Source organism: Pseudophryne corroboree, chromosome 8 (assembly GCF_028390025.1).
Source record: "Pseudophryne corroboree isolate aPseCor3 chromosome 8, aPseCor3.hap2, whole genome shotgun sequence".
In the NCBI taxonomy this organism is placed as follows: Eukaryota; Metazoa; Chordata; class Amphibia; order Anura; family Myobatrachidae; genus Pseudophryne; species Pseudophryne corroboree.
Window position 1 is genome coordinate 188750400 of NC_086451.1, and position 16678 is coordinate 188767077.

Genomic DNA, 16678 nt, shown 5'->3' on the forward strand with positions numbered 1-16678 from the left:
TTTACACTACTTGGGCACACATGCTCTAACAACTGTTCATTTATAGTTTATGTAATCATAGATTTGAGCAAGCAGCCGTAAGCACAGCACATTTATAGACATCTCAATGTTAAGCTTTGTAGATCAAGGTCCATCTCCCTACAAAGCACATAGTGGAAAGGTGAAGGCTAGAAAGTATTATACGGTAGCTAAGTAAGTATTTATTAGGTTTCCTTTGAAGGTCATCTCACCCTAATTAGTTTTCATAGGCCCAGTCTCTGTTTTAATAGGAGAGATCTAAAAAGCTCATAAATCTTTATACTACAGCAGGCTCCAGGGACATTTCTCCACTACTGCAATAGTAGGAAAGACTTACAACTGCGTTATCAACTAGGAATGGTAGTAGTGCTGTACTTTTTTCTCAAGGATCATCCTTTTAAATCACAGCCCTGGCCAAAAAAGTACAAAATAACTGCATGGTATAATCCCGGGCTCTGGCTAGGGCGATGAGACAACTTAGTAAAATATTTTCCTAGGTGACAATATAACGTTACAATGTAGAAATACAGGAGAAAGGGTTGTGCTACCTGCTATAAGCACTTCATGCTGAAGCATGTCACATTTGCCTCAACATGGCATGCCCTTTTTGGCATTTGACCATCTCTATTTGAAATTTGAATGGAACTTCATAACAGATGGTACTACACCTCAGTAAGTCCACAGAGCGCCACTTTGTCTTCCTTCCTCATACCTTCATATTTTCTTATATACTGTAACTGCTGGTGTTACCAGAAATTGTTAGAGTGTGATAAATGATAGTAGTACTAAAATAGTACAGTTCATTTAATAGTAAATAGAAAAATAATGACTGTAGGAACAACATTATAAATAGATACGTTATCTGGTGTCTCCAAATAAAGAAACCATCTATTACAGTGTTCATTCTAGCACCCTGCGCCTTTCAAAACACGTGCAGTTCCTCTTTCCTGCCTGGGGTGTCGAGAACACTGCTCTGTATCTCACCACTAAAATACAGACCAGACTGTAGTGAGAAGCACCAGAGCAGAGAACAACACCCCAGGCAGGAAAGAGGAACTGCACGTGTTTTGAAAGGTGGCTAGATAACACTGACTAACATTTTGCTTAAATCCTATAGAAAGTTTGAAACAGATTGTTACCAAAGTGTCTCTATCTTCTTCTGTCACTCTTGGATGAAAAAGTAAACTGACAGTATAGAGAAGCCATAAACTTTATAAGGACTAAATAATATTATCTGCAATGTGGCACCATTTTATAGAAAATCGTGGATTCAAACACATGAGTAAAACAAGTGATGTTTTGTTTTGCTGTAAGAGCTTTTTGATCAGTTCATAAATAATTTTAATTGCTAATTTCAGGTTCTACAATGTGTTTTCTTGCATTGTAAAGACTTTATGACAATTTACTTTTTAACAAAGCTACAGCAAAAAGTTTCAAACCTCCCAAATTAGTATAAATTCCTTGGTTGACTATCTGATGCAGAGTGTTGGCAAAATATGAATATGTACTTTGCTATAAAACAAGCTGCTTAATTCAGCAAATCGCACAATGAGTCAGTCTCAACATTTGCCTGGTTTATGGCAAGTCATTATCATCTGTATGTCTGCACCTGCTCAACAGGCATATATATGCGTGTTTCTGAAAATCTGTATGAGATGCATTTGGTCAAACATGCCGTAAACTGTACTCCCCTTGCATCCCCCATTCCATTTCTCAAGGTACACCCAGTAGTAAGTGGCAGAATCATGCAAGGCTGCATAGGAGCATGTGTGTCATTTCTGTGAATGAGCACACTGATGTTTTAAGAGCCTCATCAGGCCCTCTATGTTTGTAAAACAAAATTCTATCACTTTGTTGCAAGGTGATGTCACGTTATGTCTCATGTCGCTCACTATACCTTGAGAAATTATTAATCTGTTGCAAATCATGTTATAATCAATGACGTGGACACTGTAATTTATAATAATGATGGAGGTGTCAGTATCTTATGTTTAGTTATCTATATATGAAAACAAAATTAAACTATGGGGTACATTTACTAAGATTCGTATTTTCCAAATTCATGTCCAAGTTCAATCACGAATGACATCGACAGTGTAAAATTGCAACTTTTTGAATTGATTACGATGGATTTACTAAGCTGTCGTATTCGGGTTTTTCTTTTGTTCCGATGTCGATGTCATTCGTGGTTTTTTACCTATTTTTACGGCAGTGATTAGCAAAACACTGCCGACTTTTTTTACAATCAATCTCGGCCGGATCTGTGTGATCCGTGCTGGGGTTTATTTTTTTTTTTTTTTTAATTAAACACTGTAAAATAATTAAAAAAAATGCGTGGGGTCCCCCCTCCTAAGCATAACCAGCCTCAGGCTCTTTGAGCCGATCCTGGTTGCAAAAATATGGGGGAAAAAATGACAGGGGTTCCCCCATATTTAAGCAACCAGCATCGGGCTCTGCGCCTGGTCCTGGTCCCAAAAATACGGGGGACAAAAAGAGTAGGGGTCCCCCGTATTTTTAAAACTAGCACCGGGCTCCACTAGCTGGACAGATAATGCCACAGCCGGGGGTCACTTTTATATAGTGCCCTGCGGCCGTGGCATCAAAAATCCAACTAGTCACTCCTGGCCGGGGTACCCTGGGGGAGTGGGGACCCCTTCAATCAAGGGGTCCCCCCCCCCCAGCCACCCAAGGGCCAGGGGTGAAGCCCGAGGCTGTCCCCCCCCCCATCCAATGGGCTGCGGATGGGGAGGCTGATAGCCTTTGTTGTAAAAGAAAAGATATTGTTTTTAGTAGCAGTACTACAAGGCCCAGCAAGCCTCCCCCGCATGCTGGTACTTGGAGAACCACAAGTACCAGCATGCGACGGAAAAACGGGCCCGCTGGTACCTGTAGTACTACTACTAAAAAAATACCCAAAAAAAGACAAGACACACACACCGTGAAAGTATAATTTTATTACATACATACACACATACATACATACTTACCTTAAGTTCCCACGCAGGTCGGTCCTCTTCTCCAGTAGAATCCAAGGGGTACCTGTTGAAGAAATTATACTCACGAGATCCAGGGGTCCAGGCTCCTCGGGAAATCCAGGGGTAATCCACGTACTTGACAAAAAAAACAAAACGGTGTCCCGACCACGAACTGAAAGGGGACCCATGTTTGCACATGGGTCACCTTTCCACGAATGCCAGAAACCCACTTTGACTTCTGTCTAAGTGGGTTTCTTCAGCCAATCAGGGAGCGCCACGTTGTAGCACTCTCCTGATCAGCTGTGTGGTCCTGTCCTCACTGACAGGCAGCACACGGCAGTGTTACAATGTAGCGCCTATGCGCTACATTGTAACCAATGATGGGAACTTTCTGCTCAGCGGTGACGTCACTTTAGGTCAACCGCAGGGCAGAAAGTTCCCATCATTGGTTACAATGTAGCGCATAGGCGCTACATTGTAACACTGCCGTGTGCTGCCTGTCAGTGAGGACAGGACCACACAGCTGATCAGGAGAGTGCTACAACGTGGCGCTCCCTGATTGGCTGAAGAAACCCACTTAGACAGAAGTCAAAGTGGGTTTCTGGCATTCGTGGAAAGGTGACCCATGTGCAAACATGGGTCCCCTTTCAGTTCGTGGTCGGGACACCGTTTTGTTTTTTTTGTCAAGTACGTGGATTACCCCTGGATTTCCCGAGGAGCCTGGACCCCTGGATCTCGTGAGTATAATTTCTTCAACAGGTACCCCTTGGATTCTACTGGAGAAGAGGACCGACCTGCGTGGGAACTTAAGGTAAGTATGTATGTATGTGTGTATGTATGTAATAAAATTATACTTTCACGGTGTGTGTGTCTTGTCTTTTTTTGGGTATTTTTTTAGTAGTAGTACTACAGGTACCAGCGGGCCCGTTTTTCCGTCGCATGCTGGTACTTGTGGTTCTCCAAGTACCAGCATGCGGGGGAGGCTTGCTGGGCCTTGTAGTACTGCTACTAAAAACAATATCTTTTCTTTTACAACAAAGGCTATCAGCCTCCCCATCCGCAGCCCATTGGATGGGGGGGGGACAGCCTCGGGCTTCACCCCTGGCCCTTGGGTGGCTGGGGGGGGGGGACCACTTGATTGAAGGGGTCCCCACTCCCCCAGGGTACCCCGGCCAGGAGTGACTAGTTGGATTTTTGATGCCACGGCCGCAGGGCACTATATAAAAGTGACCCCCGGCTGTGGCATTATCTGTCCAGCTAGTGGAGCCCGGTGCTGGTTTTAAAAATACGGGGGACCCCTACTCTTTTTGTCCCCCGTATTTTTGGGACCAGGACCAGGCGCAGAGCCCGATGCTGGTTGCTTAAATATGGGGGAACCCCTGTCATTTTTTTCTCCATATTTTTGTAACCAGGATCGGCTCAAAGAGCCCGAGGCTGGTTATACTTAGGAGGGGGGACCCCACGCAATTTTTTTTGAACAAATAAGCACTTACCCACCCCTTCCCACTGATATACATGCACGGATCTCATGGATCCGTGCATGCCTATCCAATCACGAATAAAAAAAAAAGGTCTGGTTTTTTTTAGCACTTTTTTACGAGTTGTAATTTTTCACGGCAGTGTTTGTTTGTTTTTTGCTTTGCACTTCTTAGTAAATGACCGAGATTCATACTTAAACAGCCGCGTTTTGACCGATGGTGTATTCATTCGTAATTTTTTACCTGAACTTGCAAAAAATTACGAATGCCCTCATCACTGCCGTGATTAGTGCTTAGTAAATTACCGAGATGACACTTTGATGAAAAAACGGCATCTCGGTCAAAATCGGGAGCTTAGTAAATTTCCCCCTATATGTAGGTTATATGGTAAGTATTGCTTTTGATGTGCAGTAGACATTTTTTGGTGAAGGTGGTATTGTTATATAAAAAAAATATATAATTTTAAAAGCATCCATATTGTTAAAGTAGAAATTTTAGAAAATATTGAGTGATTCATAATGAATTTTGTCATGAACATTTGAATTGATATTGGACATTTTCTGCAGCAGTTGCAGTGGACACAGTGAGATGTATTAGATGAACTGTATTTGATTCAAGCCTGGCTGGCAAATCATGAGTTGCTTTCTTTACAAACTGTTCTCAAAACAAACAGAATCCCCTTGAAACAAAAACGTTGAAATAAACATGTAACAATTACACTTAGTCAATGTAGTAAAGGAAGGGGTAAGTGAGTAGGAGGATGAGGTTTGTCAAAATTCTCCCAGTCAAGGACAATATTCTTCTGGAGAAACAATCTAAATCTAAATGAAAGTAACAGGTGGAAATTTGAACGATAGCAATGGCAGGAGCTGTGAACTACGTAGGCTTGTATGAAGTCTATTTCTATTTGTGAATCAGCAGGAAACAGGAAAGGAAAAGGTGGGTAGGAGAATGGTCTACTTTTTTCATTTGGTTTGGGTCACTCACGGTAGAAAACGTATTCAGTGTAAGATGTCCAGATCTTGTCATCTGTTTGATCATGAGCAAAGGCACATGTTCCTGTGGAGTTACAGGCAACCATATGAAATCCAGCATCAGCCAGCCTATCAAATGCTTGTTCCAGAAAGTTGAATTTCAGGTAGTACCTGGATGTATACTTTTCAGGGGGTCGATCTGGATCACGACTCTCATTAAGTGTGTCACCAAAAACTTCTTTAGCTAGTGAGATCTTGCCACAGACCATTATTCTTGCCACCCTTCTGAATTTGGCATCTGTTTGGCTGTCTCTGCCCAATGTATATGAGCCACGGTAACCAATAGTAATGAAACCAGACTGATAGAGGTCTGGTATGATTATCTGGTTCCCAGCAGCAGCCAGAGCAGCACTGACAGATGCTAGATTCCTGGCAACCTCAGTATTGGGTGACTGTTCCTCAGAGTCACTTTGGAATGCATCATCTACAATAGAGTTCTGCTTACTAACTCTTGGTGCCAGAATTTTGACTAACTCTGGGAGTTTGAAATGCTCAGCCTCTCTCTGAAGCCTGCTTCTCTCAGGAAAGTGTTCAGGAAGCACCAGTTGTTGGTCCCTCATGTAGTCCAAGACATATCGGAAGAGAAATCCATCACGATCTAAAAAGTAGCGACCTTTATTGTCCCTGGCCAATAGATGAGCATTCTTTTGTGAAAACATTTCCCAAAGGAGAGACCCAGGAACACTGACCAAAGTGAGATAACGGGTTATGTAGACTTGGCCACCAACATTTAGCTCTATAATATCTGGAAATGGTAAAATGTCATCTACTTGTCTGATACAGCTGAAGTTGTCAGGAAGGGCCATCTTTATTTTATGTGACCTATTTTAACAGAAAAAGAAAACATAATTTGCTTATGAAATTTTTTTTTTTAACAAACAACATATTTTAATCATCTAACATAAATGTGTATTTAACGGACTGTCCTAGAAATATTTTATAATTACTCTATGTAAACCGGAAAAAAGAGATACAAACAAACCAGCCAGCAAAAAGTTATAGAAATGAATACAATTTGCACATATTGGGCCTGATTCTGAGTCCTGCCGCATGCAATTGATCGATGTTTCAATTCTGCACATGGTTCCTAGTCACACAGCACATCTCTCTGATTGTTATTGCGCAGAGACGCAGAACAGAATCAGACGCATGGTCTTTGGAATTCAGTAGGCATTCCCAGGAAATAACAGGTGAGTTGAGAAACAGATACAGGCATGTTGCTATAAGCGAGTCGCAACTACATCCAAAGACGCACAATCGCTTAAGGGCCCCATACACTAGAACAATTTTGTCCAATTTCAGCTCAATTCGGTCATTCAGGATGATATATTGTGGGGAATCATGCATTTTTGGTGTGTCTACGATCCAATCTGATGCGCGGCCCCATGAGCGTCGGATCGTATCCTCCAGGTCATTAGTGCTGCACTCGTGATATGTCGGAATCAAATGGAATCGTACGGAAAAAAGTGTGCTTTTTGTGCTCGCGATATATCACATGCGATGTATCACACAAGTTTGACTGACATTCTCCAGGACACTCCCAGCCACTGTAGCCCTCAATCCAGCCTATCAGATGTATCTGATGGTACCTGTGAATCCATGCTATATATCACATGCGATATGTCGGAGCTTGACATATCGTATGCAATTGTATAGCATGCTCAAAAAAGTCAAATTGTACCAAATCCTTAGGAATCATATGTAAATACTCCCAGAAAGCTCCCGGGAGTGTTCAAGGGAAATTGTATATGATTTCACCAATTGATACATTGTTCTAGTATATGGGGCCCTTTACACTGGAGGCCATACTCAGATGGAGAAACTGCACCTGCCATTGTGCACCTAAAAATGCACCAAGACTGAACTGTACTGCAAGTGGGCATCTCAGTATTACTGAAATTGTCTGTGGCATTCGCATAAAGACAGACACGTCTGCGTCTGTTACCGTATGTGTGAGTGTGACTCATAATCAGCCCCATTGGGGTCAATTCAATTGGAGGTCAAAAACCCTGTAGGCGGTGCTAGTTCACACGCTCAGGACCAGTTCTGCACGTGCACTAGCAGCCAATGTGATCCGATCACATTGGCTGCGAACTCCTCTGCCTGAATGACAGGTAACGGAGCATTGCGGAGCCTGCGTGTCAAATGGTGGCAGGGCGGCGGCATTTTCAGGGGGGATGCATGACACCAAAATGCAGCCACTCTGATCAAGAAAATGGTGGCGGACCGCCTGCATGCGCAGCCTAGCTGCAGCTGCAGGGGGTCGTCCACAGTTAAATTGTGGTCGCAGCCACTGGGCAGGCCATTTAGCATGCTAGGTGACCTTGCCCTGTGGTAGGCAGTCCCCAGCATGTGAAAGAACGGATTACAAATTCTGCTTTTTAGCAGTATTTTAAATCTGTACTAAATAACCCTCTAAACCCTGATACTTGAGGAAAATAGTAATGCCTGAAAATCACCAATTGGAGCCTTAAAACAGAATGCTACTGCAGAATGCTACTGCAATTTAAAAGAAATATACAGTATGCTCCTTAGGAACATGTGCAGCCACAGATTTACCACAATACTGTAGAAGATATGTGATGTGTGTAGGATGTGTAAATAGATTTAATTTTAATCTAATGCACATACAGTATTTGAACTACTCCAGTCCACTATATGGTGCACCAGGGGATAAAGTGGGCCGGAACGGGGCGGAACTGCGTTCCATCACTTCTAATTTAAGGCGGAAACAGTTCCGCCTCCGCCCGCCCACCAACAAGTAAATGCTTCAGGTCCCAGCTCCACTGATGGAAGCAGGAGTTGGAAGCAGCAAAAGCAACTGCCAGCCAATCTCTGCTCACTAGACCGGTGTCAGAGCCAATCATGGCTCATGGATCACCAACGAGAAGCAGCCAAGTGGCAGCTTTTCATTAGCTGACGGCCCGCGATCCGTGATTGCTTCAAATGAGCGTCCCCTTCTTTATAGCAGGCAGTGGCGGCGGCACTACCAGGCAGCCAATCAGAAACACAGGAACTGTATGGCGGCCGCTAACAGCCGCGACCTGATGCTCGTCGGACGTGGAAGGTGGATGTGATCATGTGGGGAATGAGCAGCAGGGGGTGAGATGGCGGGGGATGATGAGAGATGCAAGGGTAAGTTAGTGGGGGGCAATGATGAGAGATGCAGGGGGTGAAATAGTGGGGGGTAATAATGAGAGATGCAGGGGATGAGATAGTGGGGTGAGACGGCAGGCAAATGATGAGAGAAGCAGGGGGATGATGAAAGAAGCAGGGGGTGAGACGGCAGGCAGATGATGAGAGGAGCAGGGGGTGAGATGGCAGACGGATGATGAGAGGAGCAGGAGTGAGAAGGCAGGTGGATGATTTGAGGAGCAGGTAGTGAGACTGCAGACGGATGATGAGAGGAGCAGGGGGTGTGATGGCAGGTGGATGATTAGAGAAGCAGGGGAATGATGAGAGAAGCAGGGGTTGAGATGGCAGGCGGATGATGAAAGAAGCAGGAGGTGAGCCGGCAGGCGGATGATGAGAGGAGCAGGGGGTGAGATGGCAGGGGATGATGAGAGGAGCAGGGGAGAGACGGTAGGGGATGATGAGAGAAGCAGGAAGTGAGATAGGAGGGGGAATGATGAGAGAAGCAGAGGGTGACATTGGGATGGGGTAGAGAGAGGAGCAGGTGGTGAGATTGGTGTGAGGGTGGTGAGAGAAGCATGGGGTGAGATGGGAGAGTAACACCCCATTCAGACCGCTTAAAGCAGATCGTACCCTGGAGCCTTACACGGAAGCTCCCAGCATGTGACACACCTCAGGCGCCCCGTCGACGCTGACTGCAACCCGGCATATTGCAATGATGAAAGATGCAGGGGGTGAGATAGTGGGGGCAATGATGAGCGAAGCAGGGGGTGAGATGGCAGGGGGATGATGAGAGGAGCAGAGGGTGAGACGGCAGGCGGATGATGAGAGAAGCAGGGGGATGATGAGAGAAGCAGGGGGTGAGACGGCAGGCGGATGAGAGAAGCAGGGGGTGAGACGGCAGGCAGATGATGAGAGGAGCAGGGGGTGAGACGGCAGGCGGATGATGGGAGGAGCAGGGGGTGAGACGGCAGATGGATGATGAGAGGAGCAGGGGGTGAGACGGCAGGCGGATGATGAGAGGAGCAGGGGTGAGACGGCAGGCGGATGATGAGAGGAGCAGGGGGTGAGGCGGCAGGGTGATGATGAGAGGAGCAGGGAGTGAGATGGCAGGCGGATGATGAGAGGAGCAGGGGGTGAGACGGCAGGCAGATGATGAGAGGAGTGTGACACCCACCGAACCACGGTATAACAGGTGCCTGCAACACTAAGTCTTCACTGTTCCTTACAATACAATGCAAATTATATTAAAATACATACAGACATTAATGACACAATTCAGCGGAAGATGTTTTATTTCGCTGGGATGCTTTAGTGATTCTCCGCTGTAAAGGATTTTAAACGATTATCTCACTAACTTGCATAACATAAACAATCACTTTCAAAATATGTATACAATTACAATATTAAAACAATTGGGGCCCCAATGAACCTTTTGTCCTTCTTAGCTAGCTGAGTAATTTTTTTAAGTGCACTAAACCTGAAATACTATCTCCTGGAAGCAGCTATTGAGTATGTGGTGGATGCCGCAACTGAAGGTTTAAAACATGGAGCTCAATAGGTCCTATCTGGAGTTTATAAGTTCTCTTCTTTGCAAGCAACAATACTGTCTCGCAATAGTCTGTCAATGCGGGTCTATTTCCTTCTAGGTAATCACTGTTTAATCCCAAAGCTCAGTGTGCTCATTCTGCCTGCTAATGTCAGTTTTAAGGCTCTATTACTTTAGAGAAACACTGGTTTTAATGTTCATGTAATGCTCCTAACAGATTGCTTTTGTTGAACTCGCCTACTTTTACACCAGTAGATCAGTAGTAGCCATCCATTAACAATGTACGTGTACATTATGCCTCTGAATGATGTAACTAGAAGAGAGTACTTTTAGGGAGCTGTAGTGTCTCTAGTACTGACGGAAGAGTTGCTCCATGCCTGCTTCCCTTTAGTGATGCTGTCACTGACTTCCACTTGTTTCCTGGATAGTAGCCTTGTAAAACTGTATTACATAGTCCTGTTTCCTCTTGCACCAGTGCACTATATATTGTGACTCTCCATCAGTAAAAGAGGTTGCCTGTCTCTAGGTGTACTGGCTGCTTTGCAACATGCTAACGTGTCCCAATCTCCAATAGTCGATATGCTGCCGTTACTATACGTGTAGTAATCAAGTGACTTACAGGTATGATGAAGCTGCTGGGGTGTCATGAACTAGCTTTTGGGGAAGCTCTGTTCTAATTCCCCCGGAGATGTCAGTATTGCAGTAATTAGGGATTTACAGCCTGAACAGTGCTGCAGCTGGCTCACCCCTCTTCGGCTGCCACTCCAAGCTGAGGCCACCTTCCGTGCCGCCTCTCCGGCTGCAGACTCTCCACTTGCTGCTCACTGGAAAAAGACTCACAGCTGCCCTCCATCACACACCAGCCAGCATGAGCCAGCCTATCTCTGGAGTTTTATGTGACCTCCAACAGTCAAAGTAGTGTCATGAGCCAGCCTCTCCCTGAAGCAGCATGTGACACCCTGGTAGCCAGCGTGTGGGTGAGAGTTCTCATTCACCATGCGCTAGCTCTGAAGCTCTAGTCCACTGTCACCAATGATACTCTGACTGCATATATATAATGGCAGTATTTATAAAGAAACCGTAACTGTTCTCACTTGGAGTGGGGTATCACATTCCTGGCCGCTGAAATATTGCATGTCCTCAGGCAATATCAAATATAACGTTGCTAACAACAGAATATATCTTATGTAAATAAACATTGTCACAGCAATTACATTCTTTTCTATTTCTTAAACTCCTAAAATGTAGTCACGTACCACATACAGTTGTGTGCATTGTAGCAAACATTCTATAATTGTCTAAATCGGATGGGTTTGATTCCCCGGGTACTTCTAACATGCCTTCTTATCCCTGTCCCTGGACTGGTTTCAACAGCCTGGTCACCCACTACCTTAGGCCCTACTTCATCCCCTGATAAGGGTTTACAGTGTGCTGGAGGAGCCCCTCCAACCCCAGAGGTGGGTGTAACGGTCCCACCCATAAATAGCAGAAGGTCCAACGGGTCACGTAAGGGGCAATTGGTAAAACCCTCCCATGCTTCGGCAATGGGGGTCACTTCATTTGGAGCAGTCTCCTGTTCTATCTGGGATACACATAGCTTGAGCTGGTTCCGGTGCACCATTATCGGAGCAGCTCCCATCTCCCCTTCTTTGGTTATTCCATAGACGACGGTGCCTGGAGTTGGCAGGTGGGTTACTATGTAGGGCACAAGTTCCCATTTATGGTCTAGTTTGTTACAGCTCTGATTATTCTTTTTCCAGACTTGATCCCCAATTTCCAAGGGTTCGCATAAGCATCTTTATTATAGAAACTCTCTTGCCTCTGGTGCACTCTTTACATTCTTTGTTCCACTACTTTACTAGCCTCCTCAATTCTGCGTCGGTGCTCCGTGACCCAGCCAGTTTGTGGAGTTATTGTATCATGTGGAATCGAGTTTAGTTCCAAATCCGCAGGAAGTTTACCTAACCTTCCGAACAAGAGAAAATATGGAGTATATCTGGTGGACCCCTGCTCCATATTATTGTAAAGGTAGGTGAGTTCTGGTAATAACCGAGGCCAATTCAACCGTTGTGGCATCGGAATGGCATGAAGCATTTCTATCAAAGTTTGGTTTGCCCGTTCACATAAGCCATTGCCCTAGGGGTGATACAGGGTTGTCCGAAGCTTTTTACACCCGTATGTTTGGCACAACTCAGCAACCAACAGGGACTCAAAAGCAGGGCCTTGATCGGTTAGTACCTGCACCGGATATCCATAATGTTGAACAAAATTTTTCAGGAACACCTCAGCTGTAGTTTTAGCTGTTATATCTCGGACTGACACGGCTACTACAATTTTGGAATAGTGGTTGACGATCGTCAATGCGTATTGATATCCAGCATAACTATTCCCTAACTTGACGTGATCCAGAGCCACAATGTCCAGTGGGCGCTGCCTCTGGATGGGGTGCAATGGCACTTTCTGCCCCGGTTGGATGTTCCTCTTTACCGTACACAAAGGACACTCTTCCACCCATTCTTCAACATCAGCTCGCAAACCAACCCAAAAGAATCTCTTCCTGATAGCCGTTTCCATCTGTATCACTCCAAAGTGCCCTGATCGATATTGATAGGCCTGGAGAATTAAGTTTTTCCTCTGACGTGGCACTATGATTTGACTGATGGCATAGTGGGTACTTGAGTCTATGCTGCTGCGAACCATGATTCCTTGTGTGAAGCTAATCCGGTCCCTGTGCCTTAGTAACTGCACCTTAAATTTCTCTGTAACAGCCCAAATCATTGCGAGTAGCTCGAGCTTAAAGGTGCTGTAATTATCATCATTCCTTTCGGTCTTTCACAGGCCCCTACTTGCGTTGGCGATTACCTGCTCTTTTTCTTCTTGGTCCTGGGCTAGTACAGCTCCTAACCCTTGATTACTTGCATCCGTGTACACCTTAAAGGGGAGCTCATAATTAGGATAAGCCAACAATGGAGCTTCGATCAGCAGCTCTTTCAATTTCTTGAATGCCTCACGTTTCTCTGTAGTTCATGCTCTGGCCCACCTCGTAACAGTTCATGCAGTGGGGTTGCGATCTTTGCAAAATTGACTATTAATCATCTGTAATAGCCCACAAATCCAAGGAAACGCCTTACATCCCGGACGGTCACCGGAGTAGGCCAGTCCCTTACTGCTCTCACCTTTTTGGGGTCAGGCTCCACCCCCTTGGAATCAACAATATGGACCAGATACTGTACACTCGACTTAAGTAGGTGACACTTGGACGGCTTTAGCTTGAATCCGTAGACGTTAAGCCGTGCAAAAACTTCCTCCAGATGTTGCAGATAGATAGTTTTTGGAAAAGACTATGATGTTGTCTAAATACAGGAGGAGCATATCAAAGTTGTGGTGACCCAGGCAATGCTCCATCACACATTGGAAAGTAGCGGGTGCATTGCACAATCCAAATGGCATCCTATCAAACTCAAATAACCCCATTGGGGTGGTAAAAGCATTTTTTTCTCTGTCCGTTGGGGCCACGGGAATTTGCCAATACCCGCTAGTTAGGTCCAACGTGGAGAAATATGCTGCAGATCTCAAAGCAGCCAATGACTCTTCTATCCGGGGCATTGGGATGTGTGTAACTGCATTCAATTTTTGATAATCTATGCAAAAGCGTAAACTCCCATCCTTTTTCCTAACCAGAATGAGTGGAGCTGCCCACGGACTGTGGCTATCCCTCACTACCCCTGATGCTCTCATTTCTTCCAGCATCTTCTTTACTGGCTGGTACAATGCTGGGGGATAGGATGATGACGTTCCCGTATAGGGCTAGCAGTCCCAGTGGGTATACTGTATGATGGGTATATGATTCCTTGGCCATGTCCAAAATCAGACGGATTCTTGCTGAATGTCTTCTCATTCCTTTGAACTACTTGGAGGGCCCCTTCTACCTCCTCCTTTGGGGTACTTTCATCCCCAATGTTTATCTCACTCCACCAAGGGGTTTTCCCTAGTTCCGCGGGAGGGTCTTCTGCCGTTAATACCTGTTGGGCCGCCACTCCTGCTGTGCCCACTATATCTTGAAAATTGACCTGGAAGATCTTGGCAATTGGTTGATCTCCATATAGCTTAATTGGATTGTTGTGGGGATTCAGGATTCGAACCGGTATTCTCCCTCGCTTTACCATGGCTAGAGTCCTTGCTACAGTGAAGACACCCGTTTGGACCTCGTCACTCCTTTCAACAATGGCTTCATAGTCTTGCCCATGGGGTCCTATTCTAGTTTTACACCAAACTACGTTTTCGGAATTTGGGGGTAACGTAATGGTTCGTTGTTCCACTATCCTAGCTGTTCCTACTTTCCCACTGTGGCCAGTGAAGCACTGTTGACTTTGAAGGTGGCTGATGGTCTGTTGCAATGCTCGCCTCTCGGAGTATGTGCTGGTGCGCAATTCCTGCTTTAGCACTGCGATTAACTCCTCGGGACAACTTCTTAAGACATTCATTCCAACTATTACAGGTGGCAAACCTCGGTTTTCAAGATTGGTGATGAGGCAACCTTGTTTAAACAATCAGGCTTGGCCTATCCTTATCTCAGCTTCCCAGTAGCCTCGACACTCTATGCCTCGACCATTACTTGCTAGCAAATTCAACCAGGCTGGTGGTGGTGAACTCATTTCTTCCTCTGTCTAGTGTCGTGCAAACTCCGCCCACTGGACTGTCGTAACTTGAGATCAGGGATGTGCAGTCAGGGGAGGCAGGGGAGGCAGTGCCTCCCCTGTCATAATGATTAAAATAATAAAAAGAAGATATTTATAACAGAGTCTGTTATCAATATCTTTTTTCCTTATTTTAATAATTCCCCCCCTGTGGCTGCTTGTGAGGGTGGGAGGCAGCGGGAGAGGTGCCTCCCGCTGCTAACATTAAAACTCCGGGCAGCGGGGGGCGGGCAGTGGGCGGGGCGCAGCAATGGGCTGTGAAAGCCCATTGAAAATTAATGGACAAGCGGCACCTATACTGGTGCCGCAATGACAGGGGCGTGCGATGAATGCACGCCCCTGTCAGTGTCCAGATGTGATTGGCCCAGCGGATCCAGTGCTGGATCCGCTGTCCAATCACCCCCTTCCCGGCTGCAGCAGGCGCCGTGGGCTGTGTGGGCGCCCGCTGCAGCCAGCGCCGCTACTATGGGAGAGACGTCATGAGTCATGACGTCTCTCCCATAGTACAGAAGAGACGAGCCGGCGGCGGACGGACGGAGGACAGCGCTGCAGAAGCTGTAAGTATGTGTGTGTGTGTTGTTGTTTTTTTATGTGTTTGTGTTGGGGCACAGCAAGAGGGGCACAACAACTGGGGGGCACAGCAACTGGGGGGCACAGCAACTGGCACAGCAAGAGGGGCACAGCAACAGGGGCAACTGGGGGGCACAACAACAAGGGGCACAGCAACTGGGGGGCACTACAACTGGAGGGCACAGCAACAGGGGCACAGCAACTGGGGGGCACAACAAGGGGCACAGCAAGAGGGACACAGCAACTGGGGGGCACAGCAACTGGGGGGCACAACAACAAGGGGCACAGCAACTGGGGGGCACAGCAACTGGGGGGCGCATCAACAAGGGGCACAGCAACAGGGGCACAGCAACTGGGGGGCACAACAACAAGGGGCACAGCAACAGGGGCACAGCAACTGGGGGGCACAACAACAAGGGGCACAGCAACAGGGGCACAGCAACTGGGGGGCACAACAAGGGGCACAGCTATAAGGGGCACAAGTACAAGGGGCACAGCAACTGGGGGGCACAATTACAAGGGGCACAGCAACTGGGGGCACAGCAACTGGGGGGCACAACTACAAGGGGCACAGCAATTGGGGGGCTCAACTACAAGGGGCACAGCAACTGGGGGCACAATTACAGGGGTCACAGCTACTGGGGGCAAAGCGACTGGGGGCACAGCGACAGGGGGCACAACTACTTCGGGCACAGCTAGGGGCAAAGCTACAAGGGGCACAGCGACTGGGGGCACAACTACAAGGGGCACAGCAACAGGGGCACAGCAACTGGGGGGCACAACAACAAGGGGCACAGCAACAGGGGCACAGCAACTGGGGGGCACAACAACAAGGGGCACAGCAACAGGGGCACAGCAACTGGGGGGCACATAAACAAGGGGCACAGCAACTGGGGGGCACAACAACAAGGGGCACAGCAACAGGGGCACAACAACAAGGGGCACAGCTATAAGGGGCACAAGTACAGGGGGCACAGCAACTGGGGGGCACAGCCACAAGGGGCAAAGCTACAGGGGGCACAGCTACAAGGGGCACAGCGACTGGGTGCACAAATACAGGGGTCACAACAACTCGGGGCACTGCTACTGGGGGCACTGCTACAGGGGGCAAAGCTACTAGGGGTACAGCTACTAGGCTCACAACTATTGGGGGAGCCTGCTCCATCATCCCAGTTAGCAGCAGCACTCTCCCCTGTCTGTGCTAACGTCTTCCCGCGTCAGCGAG

General features: G+C 46.8%; 1 protein-coding gene across 3 annotated transcripts in view; it reads right to left on the minus strand.

The window, feature by feature from the left end:
* The window catches only part of LOC134948788 (BTB/POZ domain-containing protein KCTD12-like), a 453664-nt gene that overhangs the window by 381318 nt on the left and 55668 nt on the right, over nt 1–16678 (minus strand). For 2 of the 3 annotated variants that reach the window (XM_063937011.1, XM_063937012.1), the window contains exon 2: nt 5459–6327. In XM_063937011.1, coding sequence (XP_063793081.1) covers nt 5459–6311 — 853 coding nt within the window. In that variant the 5' untranslated portion in view covers nt 6312–6327. Of the gene's footprint in view, nt 1–4512; nt 6328–16678 lie in introns of those variants that run through there. The other variant, XM_063937013.1, reaches the window with a different exon arrangement.